The sequence below is a fragment of the Macaca nemestrina genome, chromosome 12 (assembly GCF_043159975.1).
Source record: "Macaca nemestrina isolate mMacNem1 chromosome 12, mMacNem.hap1, whole genome shotgun sequence".
Taxonomy (NCBI): Eukaryota; Metazoa; Chordata; class Mammalia; order Primates; family Cercopithecidae; genus Macaca; species Macaca nemestrina.
The window spans coordinates 13,598,589-13,621,719 of NC_092136.1; the positions used below are offsets into that span (position 1 = coordinate 13,598,589).

A 23,131-nucleotide genomic window follows, 5' to 3' on the forward strand; every position below is an offset into this window, starting at 1 on the left:
GAAGTTACATTCACATCTTCTTTATATGAATTTGAGGAAGCTGAAGTGTTTGGCTGCACATCTTGTTCTGAATCTAGATGGGACAAATAGCCTATACACGTGTCTTGTACTGAGCTTTGGCCAGAAGAAGAATGAAAATCTGGCTTCACGTTTTCTGATTGCAGGTCTCCTGAGGCTTGCCCTGTACATTTCATGTCCCCTGGTTTGATGTCTCTAGTATATATATCTCCTTTCTGTGTAACTCTGGATTGAAGGTCTTCTTGGTCTTTATCTTGACTGGCTTGACATTCTAGGTTATGTTGGGCTGTTGTGTGCTGGGTTTGGACTTCTCGGTATAGAGCTATCTGCTTTAGGGCTTCTTTCTCTAATAGATCCTGTGTTTGCCAGGGCTGCATTTCAAATTGCCATTCTCTTGCTTTATAATCTTTGTTTCTCCAGCCTTGAGTTATCCATTCAGGGGATTCTTGGCCAAAAGACTGACAGTCTTGGGTTGTCCAGTCTGGAGACTGCCTTTGTGGGGATTGCCAGTATTGGTATTGCTGTATTTGGGATTCTGAATCTTGGCATAACAGTTTTGGCACTTTCTCCACCTGAGCTTGCTGTCCTTCGGCTCGAACATTTTGGGATTGTCCTTTCAGGGATTTCTTCTCTTGGGTCTGCTGGTCTTCGGTTTGCTGATCCTGGATTTGCTTCTTTGAGGGTTGCTCCTCATCAGTCTGCTGGTCTTTAACTTGTCCATCTTTAGATTGTCCTTCTGGGTATTGTTCCCCTTTGGCTTGCTGATCTTCAGCTTGTTGATCTGGGAGTTGCTCTGTAGTTTGATTAAGTTGAACTTGCTTATCTATGGAGTGCCTCTTTGGGGATAGCCAGTCTTTGATTTGCTGGTCTAAGGATTTCCGCTTTGGAGATTGCCAGCCTTTGCTTTGCTGATCTAAGGAACGCCTCTTTGAGGATTTATGGCCTTTGGTTTGCATGTCTAAAGAATATCTCCTTAAGTATTGCAAGGCTTTGGTTTGCTGGTTTAAGGAATACCGTCTTGAGGATTTTCTTCTATGGAGTTCCTCCTCAGATTTCCATTCTTTGGTCTCTTCCGTAACTTCTGATCTAATATCTTGATATGACATTTGTAAAATTTGCTGGTTTTGAGGTTCGGTGTTTTCTGGCTGAAGATCTAGGGGCTGCTGAAGTAGCTGTTGTATTTTAGGGAACTGCACAATATGGGGTGTTGAGGCTTCAGGTAATATGGCATGTGCTGATAGAGCTTGGGATAGCATATCTTGGGAAGGTGTGTCTTGGGGTGGCATGTTGTGGGATGATGTGTCTTGAGATAGCATATCTAGGGATTTCATGTCTTGGGATGTCATGTCAGGCAACAGCATATCTTGAGGTGGTGTGTCTTGGGATAGTATGCCTTGAGGGGGCAGGTCATTAGCTGTCAGATTATAAGACTGTTTGTCATGGGATGTTGTAGACCTAGATGGCATGGATTGTTCTGACAGGCCTTCTACTGGTAGAGCTTGGGATGGCAAGTCTTCAGGTGGTAGATCTTCGAGTTTTAGTATAGAATGGGATGGAAAAACTTGGAGTGACACAGCTTGGTCCTGCGGAAACTGGGTTTGCATTTGGGAAGGTTGTACAATAGCAGATTGTAGATCTTCATCTTTCATTTGTTTAAATGTAGAGTCTAGCTGAATGGGCATATTTTCTGAGGGCTTTTCCTCTAATGTAGGAGGCAAAGGTTTTAGTTCAATTTCTTCCTCTGAAAATTTGGGAGATGGAAGGATACTTTGCTTTTGTTCATCTGGCACAAATTCCGTACTTTTATTACCTGGTTGGGAGACTAAAGGACTTCTAGAGAGTCTTAACTTGAAGAAAGCATAGCCTCCAAAGAAAACAGAGTGTGCATATGTTGTTGAATCATCACTGGAAAACTCTTCTTGAAGCACAAATTGTAATTGAGCATTTTCTTCTGGGGCAGGTTGTTCACTATTTTGAGTAACATCCGAAGGCAAGAAAAACAGAACCTATAAAACCAAGGATGAGAGTAATTAATATGACAGAATCATGTCTGATTTTTTTTTCCAAGTTACTTTTCATCTCTGACTTAAGACAGTAGATAGGAAATAACATCTAAATGAGAAGGCAGAAAACAAATGCCAGCCCTGCCTTTATCATCAACTTATTGGTATTATTTTAGAAAAGTCATCACCTTTTAGTTTTTCAAATATTAAACAGAGGAATTTGATTAAGATTGCCTCAAAAATTCCTCCCATACTTAATATTATAAAGCTTCTGAGACATTTTATATCATCTAGTCAATATTCATATATTCATGCTTAATCTGTAATGGTTTATTGATCACCTAGATGAATTAAATGCTGGGAATCAAAGACAGTTATATGTGGGTTTTTCCCTTAAGGTGCTCACAATTATCTGTACATCAACATATAAATAGATAATAGTAATACAATTCAGCAAATGCAATTGTATAAATAGATACTTAGTGCTTTATGGAAACATAGAAGATGACCTGATTCTGAGACAACCTGGAAATGCTTTACAGAATAGGCAATATTTAATCTATATCTTAACAACTGAGTAGGAATTACTCAGGCATAGTAATTCCTACTATGGAATTACTATGTAGTAAGATGAAATAAGACAGGAGTCTTAATAGTAAGATGAAATAAGACAGGAGTCAGAATCCAGGTAGAAGCAGCAGTGGAATAGCGGGTACAAAAACACAAGCTTGTGATACAGCATGGTGTGATGGCAGAGGGTGAACAGTTAGATATTGCTGATATTATTAGATGGTATTCTAGGCTAGGAAATTTGGACTTTCCTTTACAAATAAGAGAAAGCTATTGGAGTTTTTTAAACAGCTAAGTGACAGCATCTGATACAACCTGCAATGCTTTCCATTAGTTCTCATGTTATTATTATAATTTTTAGGAGGTTGTTACTGAAGCACAACCTACTGCTTTTTATTCTGACTCCATGAGTTACACCTTTCTGAGGTAATTCATGGAGTCAGAATAGACTACTTGTTCTATTTGATGAAGTGGATCAGAACTCAGTGATTAAATGAATTAATTATGCTTACCTCGTTGGGCTAATAGCAGGCCTAGATTGAGAATCTGCACATTCTCTTACATAATACATTGTATTTCCCACTCTCCTAATTAGTTTTTCACACCTATATTTCATCTCTATTGAAGGACTATTTATGTGAGTATAAATGGTACTTTGGAAGAGATTTTTATATTTCTAAGAATCCTCAAACTTTTGTTCCATGTGAATTTTAATTTATTCTTTCATTTAAAAAGAGGTTTGGAAGAATGAATTATAGTTTCTCTGTTTATTCAAGCTCTTAAGTGCTATGATTTTAAATTTCCTCATCATTAATGAGAACTCAGTGATTACCAGATGCTAGACAAAGTTCCAAAGTCATCCCAAAAAATTGGTATGACATCCCTATAAAGTTATTATCCTTCTTTTAGAATTGAGGCAACTGAGGTTCAGAGATGTTAAATAACCAGACCAGTATCATAGAGCTGTTTACCTAGGAAGGATTTAAACATTGTAGTTGAATCCAAGGTCCTGTGCTTTCCTCTCTGATCTATGCTTCTTGTATTAATAACCACGTATTTCCTACTTCAGGGTGGCTATGACTAAAGATCATGTGAAATAATACTGTCAAGCACAGAAACTGGCACAGAGAAATTTCTCTGTAAATGTAGAGTTCACTTTTCCTTTCCTTTTCTTGAGATCAAGGTACATATTTTATTATTTTTGAATCCCCTGTTGTACTTTGCATGTTACTATGCCATTAGTGGATTAAAGATCTGTATTCACTGAATTCAATTGAAAAGTAATTTAGTATGAGTAACTTACTTTAATATTGTTTCTAAAGGGCTTAAAACAGGGTTTGTACTCTCCTCTAGTTGTATAGTATACAAATAATACAATAAAGGTGAAAGCATAAGATGAAAAATGACAAAAGCCAATACCCATTCATGATTTTTAAAAATCTTCATAACAGAGTAAATTTGCTCTGTAAAAAACCTACAAATAACATCATATTTAAGAGTGAAATGTTGAACATTTTCATCCTAAGATCAAGAAAAAGGAAAGATCGACTATTTTCATCACTTATTTTAAACATTGTATTGGAGGCTACACAGTGTAATAGGGCAAGAAGAATGAGGCATAAAGTTTGGGAGTAAAAATGTCTTTATTAATATTGAAAATGGTTATCTACTAAGAAAATTCTAGGAACTCTATTTAAAAAAAACTATGAGAACTAATAAGTTAGTTTAGAAAGGTCATAGTAGACCAGTATATAAAAATAAATTGCATTTCTATATGTAGGAATGAACATTTAAAAGTAAATTTAAAATACTATGTACAATATCAAGAAAAAATGAAATAATTACAGATAGATTTAACAAAGTATGCATAAGACTTATACATTGAAAATAATAAAATAATGCTGAGTGAAATGAAATGAGATGTAAGAAAATATTGACATGTTTCATGGACATGGATCAGAAGACTACATATTACTAGGAAGTAAATTGTTTATAAATTATCTATAGGTTCAGTACAATTCCAACCAAAATCCCAGCAAGATTTTTGTAGGAATCAATAAACTAATTCTAAAACTTATATGGAAATTCATCTGACCTAGAACAGCCAAAACAATTTTGAAAAAGAACAACGTTGGAAGATTTACACTATCTGATTTCGAGAATCACTCTAGCACAATTTTAGTGGGGCAGAAGAGAAATCTCCATAGAGAACTGAAAAACAATAGAGAAAATCAATGAACCCAAATGTTGATTATTTTAAAAGATCAACAAAATTGATAAACCTTTACATATACTGAAAGGCAAAAAGACAATAAAACAACTAAAACAAGACATAAAAGTGAGGACATTATTACTGACCTTATAGAGAGAAAAAGTATTGTAAAAGAATACTATAAAAAATTGTATCCCAAAAAATCAGATACTGTATAAGAAATGGGCAAATTCCTTGCAACACACAAATTACCTAAAATGATTCAAGAAGAAATAGAAAATCTTGACAGATCCGTAACAAGTAAAAAGATTTGTAATCTAAAACTTCCCAACAAAGGAAACTTCTGGATCAGATGGCTTCACCAGTGAATTCCACCAAAATGTAAAGAAAAAAAATATTATTCTCAAACTCTTCTGAAAACTTGAAGAGAAGGGAAAATTGCCTAACTCATTCTATGAGGCCACCATTACCTTGACACCAAAACCAGATAATTATGTCACAAGAAAAGAAAATTACAGATTAATATCCTTTATAAGTGTAGATATAAAAATTGCCAACAAAATATTTGAAAAGGATTATTCTATGATGAAGTGAAATTCATAAGCAAAATACAAGGATGGTACAATAAGAAAATCAACAAATGTAATACATCACATTAATATAATGTTGGAAAACCCACACACAATCATCTCACTTGGAGTAGAAAAGGCATTTGATGAAATGCCTTTCATGAGAAAACCTCTCATAAAACTAGGAAGAGGTGGAAAATTCCTCAATATGTAAAGTTTATTTTTAAAACACACACAGCTCATTTCATATTCAGTGGTGAAAGATTAAAAGCTTTCCCCCTAAGATCAGGAACTGTATAAGAATGCTTTCTTTCAGTGCTGCTATTCAATATTGTACTAAAAGCTCTAGCTAGAGCTATTAGAAAATAAAAGGAAATAAAATTTATCCAAATTAGAAAAGAAGAGATTAAGGCCATCTCTATTTTCAGATGACATGATCTTCCTATATAGAAAATCCTCCCAAATCCACAAGAAAGTTACTAGACCTAATAAAGGAATTCAACAAGGTTCAAGATATAACAGCAACCCCAAAAAATCATTGTTGTTTCTGTATAACAGCAATAAACAATATAAAAAGAACATTTAAAAAGCAATTTCATTTATAATGCCACCTAAAATAATTATATACTTTAGAATAAATCTAACCAAGGGCATGAAAGACCTCTATGCTTAAAAAATAGAAAACATTGCTGAAAGTAATTAAAGACCTAAATAAATGAAAAGACATCTTGTGTTCATGTATAACAAGATTTGAAATTGTTAAGATGTCAGCGCCGCTCAAAGAAATATACAGATTCAATACAATTTCTATCAAAATTCCAACAGTCTTTTTCCCAGAAATGGAAAAATGGATCCTCAAGTTCATATGGAATTTTAAGAGGCCCTGAATAGCCAAAACAACAATGAAAAAGAATAATAAACTTTGAGTGATTATACTTTCCAACTTTGAAACGTACTATGAAGCTACACTAATTAAAACAACATGGGGCCAGGCACGGTAGCTCATGCCTGTAATCCTAGCACTTTGGGAGGCTGAGACAGGTGGATCACCTGAGGTCAGGAGCTCGAGACCAGCCTGGCCAATATGGTGAACCTTGTCTCTACTAAAAGTACAAAAAGTAACCTGGCATGGTGGCATGCGCCTATAGTCCCAGCTACTCGGGAGGCTGAGGCAGAAGAATTGCTTGAACCCAGGAGGCAGAGTTTGCAGTGACCTGAGATTTCACCACTGCACTCCAGCCTGAGCGACAGAGCAAGACTCCATCTTAAAAACAAAACAAAACTAAACTAAAAAACCAATATATTACCTGGCATAAGGGAAGATATATAGACCAATGGAATCATTCAGAAATAAATGCTCACATATATCACATATATAGTAAATCAGTTTTCAACATAGACACTAAGATATTCAGTGGGGAAAGGAATCTTTTCAACATATGCTGGAATAACTGGGCATCCACATGCAAAATAATAAAGTTGAACCCTTACTTTATACCATATACAAACAGTAATTCAAAATCAATCAAACACTGAGCCTAAGAGCTAAAACTATACATTTCATGGAAAAAAAATTAGAAGAAATCTTCATGACAATTTGGGAATAATTTCATGGATATGACAAGAAAAGCACAGAAAACAACAACAAAATAATAGATTAATTATAGTTCATAAAAATAAAGAACTTTTGTGCATCAAAAGGTCGTCAAGAAAGTGCAAAGACAACCTACAGAATAGGAGAAAATATTTGCAAATCATTTATCTACTAAGGGACTAAGATCCAGAATATATAAAGAACTCTATAATTCAACAACAACCACAAAAAAACCAGCCCAATTAAGAAACAGGCAATACCATAAAAAATATTTCTCCAAAGAAGATGTGTACATGGATGCTCAACATGAAATTATTAGGTAAAAGCAAATCAAAAGCGTAAGATACCACTTCATACCCGCTAAGATGGCCATTATGTCGGGCTGGGTGCGGTGACTCATGCCTTTAATCCCAGCAGTTCGGAAGGCCAAGGTGGAAGGATGGCTTAAAGGCAGGAGTTCAAGACCAGCCCTGACAACATAGCAAGACCTTGTCTCTACAAAAATAAAAATTTATCTGGGTGTGGTGGCACATGCCTTTTGTCCCAGCTACTCAGGAGACTGAGACAGGAAGATCGCTTGAGCCCAGGAGTTTGAGGCTGTGGTGAGCTGTGATCTTGTGCCACTCTAGCCTAAGTGACAGAGTCTTTGTATAAGAAAGAAAGAAAAAGAAAGAAAGAGAGAGAGAGAGAAAGAAAGAAAAAGAAAGAAAGAGAAAGAAAGAAAGAAAGAAAGAAAGAAAGAAAGAAAGAAAGAAAGAAAGAAAGAAAGAAAGAAAGAAAAAGAAAGAGAAAGAAAGAAAGAAAGGGAGGGAGGGAAAAAAGAAAAAGAAAGAAAAAGAAAGAAAGAAAGAGAAAGAAAAGAAAAGAAAGATGGCCGTGATAAAAACAAATATGATCCAGCAATCCCATTACAGGGTATATATTCAAAGGAAATGAAGACAGTTGGAGAAATATCAGTGCTCCCATATTTATTGCAGTGCTATTCACAAGAGCCAAGATAAGGAATCCACCTAAATGCTTATCTACAGATAAATGAATAAAGAAAATGTAATATATGTATATTATACATACATATATAATGTATACACACACACAAACAGTGGAATACTATTCAGCCATAAACCAGAATGTAAGTCTGCCATTTGTGGCAACATGAATTAACCTGGAGGACATTATATTAAGTGAAATAAGCCAAGCTGAGAAAGACAAACACTGCATGATGTCACTCAGATTTGGAATCTAAAAAAGTTGATTTCATAGAAGTGAAGACTAGAATAGTGGTTAGCAGAGGCTAGGGAAGGTAGGGAGGTTGGGAGGACCAGGAAAGCTTGGTCAATGGGTATAAAATTATAAACAGGAAGAATAAGTTCCCACTTACTATAGATAGTAAGAATAAGTTCTATACATAGTAGCGTGACTATAGCAAGTAACAATGTAGTGTATATTTCCAGGAGGCTAGAAGAGAAAATTTTGAATGTTGTCACTACAAAGAAATGATCAATGTTTAAAGTGATGAATGTGGTAATTACCATAATTTGATCATTAGAAAATGTAACATGCATTGAAGCATCGCACTGCACCCTATATATAGTACAATTACCATGTGTCAATCATAAATTGAAAATTGAAAATAATTGCTCTCCTTTTTCCCCTGTTGGTTGGTATTGATGGAGATGTGGAGAAATTAGAATCCTTGTACCCTACTGGTGGAAATGTAAGATGGTGCAACCAATGTGAAAAACAGTTTGGCATTTTCTCAAAACATTAAACATAGAACTTCCATATGACCCAGCAATTTCACTCTTAAATATGTATCCTAAGAATTGAAAACAGGGACTTGAGGAGATATTTTTACACCTATGTTCATAACGGCGTTATTCACAATATGCAAAAGGCAGGAATTTCTGTGTCCATTAACAAATTAATGGCTAAGCAAAATGTGGTATATACACAAAATGGAATTTTATTTAGTCATAGAAGGAATGAAATTTTGATGTATGCTACAACATGGATTAATCTTGAAAATATTATGCTTATTCAAATAAGCCAGTTAGAGAAGGAAAAATATTGTAAGATTCCACTTATATGAGGTCTCTAGAAAAGGCAAATCCATAATATAGAAAGTAGGATAGAGGATACCAGGGGCAATTGGGAGGAGAATCAGGGAGTGATTGTTTCGTGGTACAGAGTTTGTGTTGGGGATGATGAAAAATTTTTGGGCATAGATAGTGGTGAGAGTTACACAACATTAATAATGTATTCAATGATTTGAACAAATGGCTAAAATGATAAATATTATGTCATATATATTTCACCACAATGCAGAAGAATTACTCTAAAGGTACAGAAATTAAGAGAGTGTAGAATACGTGCAAGGATAGACATATTGGCCAGAGGAACAAAATCAAGTATCCAGAAGAGACCTAAAATAAGTAATAAGTAAATTGATTTTCAACAAAAATACCAACGGTGCTGGAGGAAAGCATTGCATTTTCAACAAATGGCGTTATAACAACTGGATATCTCCATGAGGGGGGATGTGCATTAACTTCTAACCTTACCCTACAACTGTATGCAAAAGTTAAGTTAAAATGGACCATACATGTAAACAGAAAATCTGAAATGATAAAACTTCTGTAGGAAAAGAGAGAAGAAAACCTTCATGACTTGGGGGTGGGGAAAACGTTGTTAAACAACACACAAAAAAACCATAACCATAAAAGCAAAAATGATAAATGGAACTTCATCAAATTTAGTTTTTTGAAAGAAGCTATTGAAATGAAAAGGCAAATCACAGAGTGAAACAAATATTTGTAAGGGATTTGTATTAAGAATTAATTAGGCTGCTATAAGGCCAATAAGATGATGATATTCCAATAAAATACAGCTAAATATTTGAACATACATCTCAAAAGAGGATACACAAATGGATAATAAACATATAGCAAGAGTCTCATCATCATTAGTCATCAGGGAAATGTAAATTAAAACTACAATGAGGTGCCACTACATACGCACTAAAATAGCTAAATTATTGATAACACTGACAGTTTCAAGTATTCATGATGACGTGGAGCAACTGTCCCTCCCACACATTGTTGATGAGAATGGAAAGCAATATAGCCACTTTGACAAACTGTTGGATATTTTCTTATAAAGTGAAACATCTGGTTACCATACGATCTCACAATCAAATCCTAGATGCAACACTCCAGGAGAAACAAAAATATGTCCACATAAACATATGAACTCAAATATTCTCAGTAACTTATTGATAATAGTTCAGAACTTTAAACAATCTAAATACCCATCAAAAGGTAAATGGACCGGGAGCAGTGCCACACACCTGTAATCCTGGAACTTTGGAAGGTCATGGTGGGTGTATCACTTGAGCCAAGGAGTTTGAGACCAGCCTGGGCAACATGACAAAACCCTATTTCTACAAAAAAATACAAAAAAAAAATTTAGCTGGGGGTGGTGGCGCATGCTTGCAGTCCCAGCTATTTGGGAGGCTGAGGTGGAAGCGTTGCTTGAGTCCAGGAGATTGAGGCTGCAGTGAGCCGAGATAGTGCCACTGCATTCCAGCCTGGGTGATAGAGTGAGGTCTCGACTCAAAAAAAAAAAAGGTAAATTGATAAACAAATTGTGATGTACCCATACATAAAGGGAATGGATTCTTGATAGAGGCAACACCATGGATGACTCTCAAAAACATATTTCTGTGTGGAAGAAGCCATAGAAGCCATATACAGAGAGTACTTACTTATGATTCCATGAGTATGAAATTTTGGAAAGTCAAAACCAATCTAGGTGATGAGGACATTGACTGCAAAGGGGTTCAGTGAACCTTTTGGGATGATAGGAATGCACTATATACCTTGATTGTGATGGTAACTCAACATAGGTACATTTTGTTGTTTATAAATGATACTTCTATAAAGTTGATGTAAACAAGAAGAGAGAAATGAAAACTCCACGAATCACAAGGCCTGTACTGGTATTGGGGACTTAGCAGGCAGGCTCTGGAGACACACCACGAGGGTCAGAATCCTGATGTTATGTGATACTGGAGAGGTTATTCAGCCTCTTTGTGCCTTACTTCCTTCATATATAAAATAAGGATGTTATAGTTTTGTTAAGATTAAGTTGGTGCTCAGTGATTAAAACAGTGACTGACATAGTCAGAATTCTGTAAATATAAACTATAACAATTATTGTAAATACTATGTAGTATCAGTATTAATAGGTTTTTTCCCTACCTCTTTTCTGGTGGTGGAACTGTGTCACACATCTTATGATCCAAGAATACACACCCCATGTCACAGTAACTTGGGATCCCATTAAGTCTGATATTACATATTTTTGGCAGGGACATAAAGAGCTATGTCTGAACAAAGATGACTGAGTATAAAGCAGATAGTACAAGAAGGGAAAGCATAGTTGTTTCAGAGGGTGGGGTGAGCTTCAATCTTAAGCTTGCGCCTCTCTGACCTTCCTAAATTTAGATGTTTTACTTCAGCATCTGAGCTTGCTGCTCTTCCTACTAATAAACCAGACATCATCGTGTGCAGTATCCCAACAGGAACAGGCACCTGTTCTCTTAATAATATTAAGAGACATCAGAACATACCTCATCTGACTGTGTCCAGCACTTGCTTCTAAAAGATGCAATAGTCACAGAGATGCTGAGCTCTGCTATGCTGATGATCAGTAAGACTGACAAAATTCCCTGCAAATAATGAGGAGAAATAAATGGCATTTGAAATGAGAGTGGTTATTTTAAATATGTAAGCTGAGAACCCCTTACACTGTATCACCAAGTATGGGAAAACTATATGTTGGATGGTTCTGTAGCCATCAGACATGCACAAATTTCATCTTATGTCTTTCTGATAAGGCAGGGATAACAAACTCCAGTGTCCATGGGAGCTGGGCAACCATTGTGAACTAAACAAGGAGACAGTAGAGAGTAATAGCATTCATAGGAGGCATCAATTCCAGCCAATTGTTGTCCTGTAGGAACATGGATACCATAATGCCTATTTTGTTTGTTTTTCCCTAAAAAGCCAGATAGAACATACATACAGGCTGGATGTAGCCCACAGATTGCCATTTTGCCCATTTTGCTTTAAGGTAATGTTTAGATTGAGAAGTAACATGGTACCTTATGGTGCCTCAAAAGTTTAAACTATGAAGACAGAAAGACCTGGGTTAAAGTGGATCCAAGGTCGGGCTGGGCGCGGTGGCTCATGCCTGTAATCCCAGCACTTTGGGAGGCCAAGGCAGGCAGATTAACTGAGGTTGGGAGTTCGTGACCAGCCTGACAAACATGGAGAAACCCCGTCTCTACTAAAAATACAAAAGTAGCTGGACCTGGTGGTGCATGCCTGTGATCCCAGCTACTCGAGAGGCCGAGGCAGGAGAATTGCTTGAACCCAGTGTATTTCTGAATCTTGGTTTCCCTGCAGTACACCAAAAATCTTAGATATTCAATATGTGTTGGTAAAACTGAAATGTATGAAGACCCCATTGTATGCAATTTACTCACTTTCTCCATTGAACAAGATATACCTGGTCTTGGATTTTGTGGAACTTACATCATGGTAAGGGAGGCAGACAATAAGAAGTAATTAGGTAATTATTTACTTAACTAAATTGTGATAAATGCTGTGAAGAAGGATTGTGAGCAATGCACTACTATAATGGGGGTCTATGCAGATATGAGCGTAGAGGTATGGTCAGGAAGAACTTAAAGAAGTGATATTTCAGTTGAGATTTAAGTATGAGGATGAGTTAATTGTGTAACTGGCCTGGTGACCCTTCAAAGCAGGAAGAAGCTGATCCTATGATCATCTTGGGGCCGTGGATACTTGACACATTAAGGGATTCTAGGAAGTGGCCGGAGTGTGGAGTGAGAAGAATGAAGTCCTGGAATAATGTCAGAAAGGTGGGTAGGATAGGTGTTACAGGGTTTGGTAAGGCCCTTAAGATATGGGTCTTAATCATCAGATGTTTTACAGGAAGCCATTAAGTAATTGCTCAGATTTATATTTTTAAATGATTACTCTGGCCACAGTATAGAAAATAGATTGGTCTTTAGGACAGGGGTCAGCCCAAGAGACATCTAAAGCCCACTGTTTTGGCTCTTTTAGCTTATGATGTTTGGGTTACAGCAAGAAATTGTTAAGTTATATAAGTGAGAACCAGGAAGAGACTGTTCATGGTTCTGTATGCAGGTAACTAATCTTGCAATATCCATCCATGGAGAGTAGGAAATAGCAGAATTTCCTATATCTGGAGATTTAACCCTTTCTGTATATACAAGTTCTTCCTTGTATATACCAACATAACAAACAGTAGTAGGCTCCTGTCCATTCGGCAATGGCCAAGAATTATAATATTGTCTCATGTTCTTGGCCCACTTAGAACAGGGTTTTATTGCTTATGTTGTTTTCTGGCTTTCTTTAGTAATCTCTCATAAGCCTAATTTCAGAATTTATCTCAGAACACATGAGAGGGTCCCTAGGACCATCTCACTGAGTGATTGTGAGGATTAAATAAACTCTTGTATTCAGGAGCTAGCTTCTCATTTCTTATTTACTGAGGAAGACCATTTTCTGTGATTCCACTTTATTTCCCTTCAGCAGATTCAAATAGTCTTCAAATTGTAGAACCCAAGCCTCAAGATATAGCTGATAGGAATAAAATAAAACCCCAGGACTTGCTTAGGGAACTAGAGAGAAAGGCCTATTGGAGTCACTGACATGCTTAAAAATAATGTCATTGATTACTTGTTAGATAAACACTTTAAATTGTACAGACAATTACATTTCCTGGTAAAAGATCTCTCATCTGCTTTAATGAATAAAATTGCTACAATTATGTGAAATAATGTATGTCTTAAGCTTATAAAAATCCTTACTTTATTAAATGACTTCTAAATACCTTCCCCCACTGTATTTTGATCTTAGTGTTATTGAGCAAACTTTTAGATCATTTTGTTCATTAATGCTGAAACAGTAATATTTAATTCAATCTGTGTCCATAATAATTGTATTAGCTAAACCTATTAACTATTTAACCGTGCAAGGTACTGTTTTAATTTAAGCAATCCTCACAACAACCCATGAGGTAAGCATTCTTATTATGTTCATTTTCCACTTGAGGAAAACCAAGTCTTAGAGGGAATACAATATTAGGCCAAGGTAACAAACTTATGCGAACAGGATTCAAGTCCAGAAAATATCGCTCCTTAATCGTTGCAACAATAACCCCACAGTACCCTTCTCAACCGTCAGTTCAAATGCTCACACAACTTCAGTTAATAAAATAAAAATCAATGAATCATTACATCACGGACACAGTTCACATAAGATTTTAGAGATTCATCATGCAAAATAAGACCACTTACAATGAAAAGAGTTCTACCCAAAACACATATTTCTTCAACAGAAGACGTTTGGCAGTACTTGTCTTGATGTCTATAGCTGAAAATGATTAAAGTAATCCCAGTTATCGCAACCAAGGAACTGATAACATTCATGCTCGTGACACCTTGACCCTGAAAGATAATTAAAAAATAATAAAATAAACAAAATCAAAACCAAAGCAAAAATACCTTGTAAGAAATTCTTAATGCTTTTATCTTTCCAGATACTTCTCAGGGAAGAGTTGTTCCATCAGGTCAGTATGATTGGAAGGCTTAATAAACTAAATTCTGACTCATTAAAGTCAGAAGACAAACCAAGTTTTAGAATGGGCCAAGGATGCTCTATGGCTAATGCTAAAGAAAATGTTCATTTCATCCCATTTTATCTCGTTTTATCCCCACCATCTTTCATAATCTGGAAGCAGTACAATGTGTTAGCAAATATATTTGCTTGGAAATGAAACCTCATTTCAAGTCCAAGTTTCATTGGGACCTTATGCAAGCAACCGAATCTCTTGGAATCTCAATTTCTGCCTTTAAAAATGTGAATGTGTCACCTTTTAGGGTAGTACCCATTTATTCATTTATTTCATAAATATTTAATGTGCACCAGATACGTGTGAGTACTGCATTAGGCCCTGGTGGAGACACAAAAATGAACAAAAGAGGTGACATCCTGCAATCACGCAGTTTACAGTCATTCCCTGGGAGAATTCAAGCGATAATCAACAGAATCATGAACATTTAAAGATGTTAACCTATTTGGACTGGAGTTTAAAGGTGTTCTTTCTTGAACTCAGTGTTCCAATAAGAATATTTCACATTGCCCCACCCAATTCCTTTTATTCATTCCTATTTTTTGTGGGAGAGGGAGTGGCGGGTGGGTGGGGTATGTATATCTGAGTTCCTTTAAAGGAAAGGGATCATCCGATTTTTTCCTTCCTACCCACTCCCAGGACTGATATCACTCTTTTAAAGGAAAAATAAAGAAAAGCTTCCCCTTTCCATTCATCAGGTATTTGCTGTACCTTCATTGATTGTCTTATGACTACTGTGGTGGAAAATACAATGATACATTTACACAGCCAGTCCTTTCTGGAACAGTTTGTGGCTTGATGTGGCAAACCTCAAAAGTGTACTTGTGACTTAATATTTACCTCAGTCCCAGGTTTTTAATTGCAAATAGGCACTTGGGCAGAAAAATGCACAGGAACATATAGATAGGCCATCTCTCTCTTGGTCTTTAGTGCCCTTGTTTTCTCAAGACTCTATTTTGGCTCCCATAGGGCATTTTACAGACTAAGATCTCTAGATAATCAATCCCTCATGTGTATTGGGCTTTACAAAGAACATGCCCAGCCTATTCTCTTCTGATTCTCATTATACTTTTGTGATGTAGGAAAGACATTTGTTGTTATCCCCATTTTACAGATAAATGGACTTCAGGAAGTAAGTGACTGTGAGCAATCACTTTCACGGTTTGTGAAAAGGCTGTGATGAAAAGTCAGGTCTTCTGATGCCTGGATCAGCATCCTGCCCCCATCATTCCTGCCCATCTCCATCTGTATAGCTCTCAGTGAGTCAGGAGTAGGTTTTCCTTACCCATAGTCTATTTCTCAGCTCTGGAAGGAAGTCAATACAGGGAGAACACCATTTGGGGCTTCATCCTCATTGTCTGCATGTGTTTCCATAAGCAGGGGTGGAAACATTTATTCCCCCTCCCCTCAGAATGTCTCTATGGCTTGTAACTATCCCTAGAGGAAATTGGCAGAGGACCATAAGAACAGAGTTAAACTGACTTTCAGAGAGGCCCACATCCCCAGGACCTTAAACGAGATCAGAGTGGTTAGAAAGGAGTATGAACATTTAAGCATCATCCTGCCTTTTATAAATAATGTCTCATTAAACCCTCAAAATAACCCTTGGAAGTAGGTACTTTTCCCTTCAGGTTAACAGAGAAGTGAGTGATAGCCTTGGTTCAATCCTAGAACAATCCAGCATCGATGCCCAAACTCTTTTTTCCAGACCTTGGACAGGCTCTAAAGAAAAGCCTCGGTTGGTATTGGAGATAGGGCTAGGATTGGGAGGAAGAATTACTGAGATCTTAGGATTGAGTTTGGTTAGAGCAAGGTTTCTCAACCTTGGTACTATAAACATTTTTCGTTGTCTAATTTTTGTGTTGTGGGGAGGCTGCCCTGTGCATTTTAGATGCTTAGAAATGTCCCTGGCCTCTACTCACTTGTTGCCAATAACACCAATTGTAATGACCAAAAATGTCTTCAGCAGTTGTCCAATATTTCTGGGTCCTGGGAGTGCAGGGCAGGGAATTACCCCTAATTACAAACAGTGAATTACAGGGGTACAGAATGGTTTCCCATAAACAACTCTTTTAGTTTACTTGACCAGGGAAATGGGAACCAGTGTAAGAATGTCTGTGGGGCAAAGAGTGGCACTGGCAAATAGGGATGATCTGAACTGCAACTTTGACATGTACAGATTTTCCTGACAGTTAACTTTACTAAAGGCTTTATACATAAAGATGATAGAAAACAATAGAAGATTTCAAAATTTGTGTAGTTTAAGTGACTTACCAGAATTTTTGACTTCGTATCGGTTACTGTGTAATATCCTGTAAGAATAAACTGTTAAGAAGACAAGAGACAAAAGTTAACAGGTGATGTGTTTGACCACCTTGCAATATAATTTCTCTTGGATTCACAAAATATCTGTTTGTGAATCTCCAAGACCATCCAATTTTTCCACCTGAGCGTCAGGGAGTAGGGAAGGTAGGCATAGGTAGGGTAGGAAGAAACTCGGCTGAATTCACTCAGCACTGAACAAGCACTCTCTGCCAGGGTCAGCTGGGACAAGCAGGCTCCTCTAAGATCCAGAGGACACCACCCAGATGTTTGGTCCAACTGGGGCTCCAAAAAAAGATTCCTGAGCTCTGGGTCTTGAAGAGAAGAAGAGGAACTGTGCCTGTTCTGAGCAGGTGAAGGGAGATTTTCTCAAGGAAGACCCCTCTAAAGGCTGATACGGGGACTGATACCTAGTGTAGTTATCAGAGTCCCTCATTTCCCATGAGTGTAGAACCTAGTGCCACCTCAGGAAAATGAGAACTCTGTCACTCCATGTGGAGCCCCTTACTTTTTTAATGTTCTGAGGATGGGAACTTTCCCTGTGGGAACTGACTTGGACCTTGGGGACATCTGGGTCTTAGAGTCCAAGGATCTGCAGCTGACTTGCGGAGATCAGAAAGTTACCTTTGATACCTCCCTCCACTTCACTCCCCACATTGGATTGCCAAGTCCTGTCATTTCTACCTCCAAGTCACTCTCAAGGCTTTCCATCTCTAGCTCCATTGCCGCCAAACTAGTTCAGGGAAACTCCTTCCTCATCCCTCATCCACGTGATTGCAGCCTCCTCTCATTGGATTCTCCTAAGTTTACTGTTATAATTGAATTAATTTCTCACTCGAGAAACACAATGATACTTCAACAAGTCTTCAAATGTCTCTATCCTCTTTAAAAATTTTCAGTGGATTTCCCATGCTTTCACATTGAAGTTCCATGTTCTTTTTTTTTTTTTTTTTTTTTAAATTTATTTATTATTATTATACTTTAAGTTGTAGGGTACATGTGCATAACATGCAGGTTTGTTACATATGTATACTTGTGCCATGTTGGTGTGCTGCACCCATCAACTCATCATTTACATCAGGTATAACTCCCAATGCAATCCCTCCCCCCTCCCCCCTCCCCATGATAGGCCCCTGTGTGTGATGTTCCCCTTCCCGAGTCATTTGATCCTCAATCGCAGATACTCTTTCTTCCAGTTGATCGAGTCGGTTACTGAAGCTTGTGCATTTGTCACGTATTTCTCGTGTCATGGTTTTCATCTCTTTCATTTCGTTTAGGACCTTCTCTGCATTAATTACTCTACCCATCAATTCTTCCACTTTTTTTTCAAGATTTTTAGTTTCTTTGCGCTGGGTACGTAATTCCTCCTTTAGCTCTGAGAAATTTGATGGACTGAAGCCTTCTTCTCTCATCTCGTCAAAGTCATTCTCCGTCCAGCTTTGATCCGTTGCTGGCGATGAGCTGCGCTCCTTTGCCGGGGGAGATGCGCTCTTATTTTTTGAATTTCCAGCTTTTCTGCCCTGCTTTTTCCCCATCTTTGTGGTTTTATCTGCCTCTGGTCTTTGATGATGGTGGTGTACTGATGGGGTTTTGGTGTAGGTGTCCTTCCTGTTTGATAGTTTTCCTTCTAACAGTCAGGACCCTCAGCTGTAGGTCTGTTGGAGATTGCTTGAGGTCCACTCCAGACTCTGTTTGCCTGGGTATCAGCAGCAGAGGCTGCAGAAGATAGAATATTTCTGAACAGCGAGTGTACCTGTCTGATTCTTGCTTTGGAAGCTTCCTCTCAGGGGTGTACTCCACCCTGTGAGGTGTGGGGTGTCAGACTGCCCCTAGTGGGGGATGTCTCCCAGTTAGGCTACTCAGGGGTCAGGGACCCACTTGAGCAGGGAGTCTGTCCCTTCTCAGATCTCAACCTCTGTGTTGGGAGATCCACTGCTCTCTTGAAAGCTGTCAGACAGAGTCGTTTGCGTCTGCAGAGGTTTCGGCTGTGTTTGTTATTGCCCTGTCCCCAGAGGTGGAGTCTACAGAGACAGGCAGGTTTCCTTGAGCTGCTGTGAGCTCCACCCAGTTCGAGCTTCCCAGCAGCTTTGTTTACCTACTTAAGCCTCAGCAATGGCGGGCGCCCCTCCCCCAGCCTCGCTGCTGCCTTGCCAGTAGATCACAGACTGCTGTGCTAGCAATGAGGGAGGCTCCGTGGGTGTGGGACCCTCCCGGCCAGGTGTGGGATATGATCTCCTGGTGTGCCTGTTTTCTTAAAGCGCAGTATTGGGGTGGGAGTTACCCGATTTTCCAGGTGTTGTGTGTCTCAGTTCCCCTGGCTAGGAAAAGGGATTCCCTTCCCCCTTGCGCTTCCTAGGTGAGGCAATGCCTCGCCCTGCTTCAGCTCTCTCTGGTCGGGCTGCAGCTGCTGACCAGCACCGATCGTCCGGCACTCCCCAGTGAGATGAACCCAGTACCTCAGTTGAAAATGCAGAAATCACCGGTCTTCTGTGTCGCTCACGCTGGGAGTTGGAGACTGGAGCTGTTCCTATTCGGCCATCTTGCTCCGCCCCCATCAGTATCGAAGTTCCATGTTCTTAACATGACTAACGGGTTGGCACAACCTGGTTACACTCTACCTTTATAGCCTCATTTTGTGCCATCACGATAGATTCGTTGGTCTTCTTTTGGTTACTCTTTCCCACATCAAGCCCTTGGCTCATGCTTTATCTTTGCCAGGGATGCTTTTCTCCCACTTTGCCTAGTGAGCAGCTATGCAGAAAGCACTTCCCTGACCTCCGTGGTCAGGTGAGTCCTCTGTTAAACCCTCACATGGCACCTGGAACTCTTCTCTTAGAGTACTTGACACAAATGTAGGAACAAATAATTGGGGTTACTTTTGACTTTTTCATGTCTAGTCTCCCAGTTAGATGACAAACTGTCTAAATCTAAGAACAATTCACCACTTCTCTCAGAGAGGAGCTGTTTTCCAGTATTCTCAGTCTCAGCACCTAGGATGCTATCGAGGACACGGTATGTGCTCAGTAAATATCCTTTAAGTGAAAAGTAGAGTTTTCAAAAGCAGCAGGCCAGAACCTCATTTTAACTCACACATGCAGATTACACAGAGTCACACTGGGACAATTCTGTTGTGAAATGAGAAAGTGAGGGGTTGGTCTGTTTGATTTTCTACAGTATGGCATGTAAAGTTTGAAAATCATGTTGAATATTACATTATGTATATTGGGAAAATGAAAACACTGCTGGTTGTTTCTGAAATGCACATTATAGAAAAGGCATGGAATATTTCTGTTTATCAAAAGAGACTATGGATTTTTAATAGTTAGAGATAGTGGCCTAATTTATTCATTATTTTACCTATTTGTTCATTGATTGATTGATTGACTCCTTCATTCGTTCATGCACACTATGCCTCAAGCATGATTCTAGATTCTCAGAATATAACAACTAAAACAGATGGTAATATTGCTGTCTTCTCAGGAGTGTATGTTACAGCAGGAGAAGCTATAATGAGTCTGTCCTTAACTATTATGGCACAAAATTAGGAATCCAGGCTGTGGAGAATGGATAGAAATAGCATTGTACTAAGAATAATATTTATGGCTATGTGATTATCTAGAGGAGTGCCACTCATAAAATTGTCTCTGGGGCTAAGAAGGAGGATGAGCGATGATAATCTTAAAATTCTTTTAAAGCTTTCAGAGTCTGTGATTTCATGAGTGCTAGCTAGATATGTTTGGTTATTCTCTACTTTTGGGCTCAGTTTCCTTATTTGCAAAGGAGAAAGTAGGATATTTGTGCATCTAGTCTCCCGGGTTAGTAGTGAGGACCAAATGTCTTACTATACACACAAGGGCTTTGGAAACTTTCAAGCAGCTGAGAGTAGTTATTACAATGATGATGGTAGTGCAATGACCAAATGGAGTTGCTGCTTTTGCCATGAAGGGAACTGCCTTTTTTGGTCTCCTGGAGGGCCGTATCTATGGAATTCATTACCCTAGCACGTGAAGCAGTTCAAATCTATCTTTACAGCAATTTCTCCAAAGCTTCTAAAGTACTCACAATAAGTGCTCCCCAAAATGGATATCCCGTGAGGACAACAAGGGGAAATCTTTGGGAGAAACGGATGTAATTAAGTACAAACATAGTTCCAAGGCCCACAATGATTAGAGCAAGCAGGATCTGGGTAGCCTGTGAGGAGAGAAATGGGTACATGAGGTTACAAGTATCCAAGCCCCTGTGGGCTACCCCAGGTCCCTCAGGGTGTGCCTCCATGGCACACTTTTCCCTCCATCCAAATGCCTTCCTCTCTTATTTGTCAGTCATTCTCAGATTGTTAAGAGACTCAGTTCAATGTATTTCCTTTTCACTTTGCTTGCCTGGATCCTTCAACTTCAAATCCTTCACTTTTATTCTTTATTATTTTCTCTCCTCCCTGGGGTTACCAATTAATCTTATATCAGACAGATTTGAGTACGTGTCTGACTACCCCCAGATTATAAGCTTCTTGAGCACAGGGACTACAAACTATTCACCTTTACATTTTGTTTTTCTTCTGTCTCACCTGTTTCCTATTATTATCCTAACAGCCCCCACCCCCACATTTTCCAGCATTCAGTATAGGCTTTTGGAATTGGGGCTTATTCCAGTTGTCTAAAAGTTTTAAAAGTCTGATGAGTGGAGAACCTGGGATGAGCTTGTATTTCACCTTCCGTTCATCCAAGGACCCAACTAGGGAGGAGAATAGGCCAGTGGGCCTATCAGCTTGCAGGAGTCTGCAGGGAAAAGAATAGCAGCAGTGGTTCTCAGGGCGCAACTTCTCTAGCAGTCTAGATTTTGTCCCCAGGCCACATCTCTGGGCTATGGCACCCCAAGTAATGATTTTTGCTGTTTGTACAAAGGATGGAGGCTGTGCATACAGCTCTCCCCTGGGTGCATTTGTGATGAAAAACGTTGTATATGCCTTATCATTTGGTTCACTGTGGAGCTTTGAATATGGATTTTGAAGCACTCCCAGTTCCTTTAAGAGCACGAAGGGGAAGTCAAACTTCTGCACTTAAGGTTTCTTAGCTTCAAGGGAGGTTCCACCACACCCTGAAGTCACTTCCTCAATGAGATATTTTAAAAAGTTATACTAGTTTCTTGCTCCCCCTCTGCTGGGATTCAAAGATCAGTACTAATTTCTCATGAAACGTGAAGGGGGAAAAGTAGAATTAACTCCCTCTCTGAAAATAATAGCACAGAGGTATCTCTGCAGACATACATGAATAAATGAGCTTCTTTCCTCCCCTTTGGGAGGATCTATTGATTGGAGAGGACTTACCCCCAAGACTCTTGGCTCTCCCTTCAGAAAATCCAGCAGAGAGCTATGAGGTCTGTAGGGAAATGCAGTCCATACAGTTTCATTTGGTTTTACATTGATGACGTGAGTTGGCCTTTTTTCCTGGGATGGTGACTCCATGATTCAATGCAGAACTCTAGTAAGAGAAAGAGTGAGCAAACATTGCTGCCCAGATCATGGCCTACCTCTCCACCAGAGTCACATGGAGCCTTTAGAGATGAGCCCTTAGTGATGACTCTACTCAGTAGTAGAACCTCAGAATCATAGTTGAGTCACAGAGTTTTAGAATTCTAGAGCATGCCCAGCCCCCCATCTTCCTGGTGAAAAGTACTGTATCCAGAAGGCCTCCTCTCTTGTCAATTTGCTTACAAACATATGGTAAACACAGAATAGATGGTATATACAAAACAAGTCCTTACACATATGTTCATGAGTTATAAAGGAACTAAAACTTATGGAATATTTCTTATGTTCCAGGAACTGTGTAGAAGGTGTTTTGTTTGTGTTGACATGCACTAACATTTATTCTCTTAACAGTTCTACAATGCTGAGACTGAGGAACAGCAAGGTTATGTCACCCAAAGGCATACGGGACGGGGGAAGGGGTAAACTCAACTTGCCCTGTCTCCAAAATCTATGTTTTCTAAACTCAACTGTGCTTCTGCCCTCCTTCAAAAGGAGTTTCTCACTTTTACTTGATGAATTTTCTAACTTACTGTTTAACCATATTCCTCTGTATTATAAAAATCAGTAGTT

The 23,131-nt window shown here is 38.5% G+C and overlaps 2 protein-coding genes across 6 annotated transcripts in view; one reads left to right on the forward strand and one right to left on the reverse strand.

Annotated features, from left to right (window-relative positions):
- The window catches only part of LOC105464631 (membrane-spanning 4-domains subfamily A member 4A-like), a 356,637-nt gene that overhangs the window by 163,075 nt on the left and 170,431 nt on the right, over positions 1 to 23,131 (forward strand). The window lies entirely within an intron of this gene.
- LOC105464626 (membrane spanning 4-domains A14) lies at positions 399 to 22,634 on the reverse strand. Its single transcript, XM_011712655.3, is given in 7 exon segments — positions 399 to 517; positions 519 to 2,024; positions 11,597 to 11,695; positions 14,378 to 14,527; positions 16,987 to 17,037; positions 21,097 to 21,225; positions 22,358 to 22,634. Coding segments are annotated over 7 exon segments (2,145 nt in total). The 5' UTR covers positions 22,496 to 22,634; the 3' UTR covers positions 399 to 445.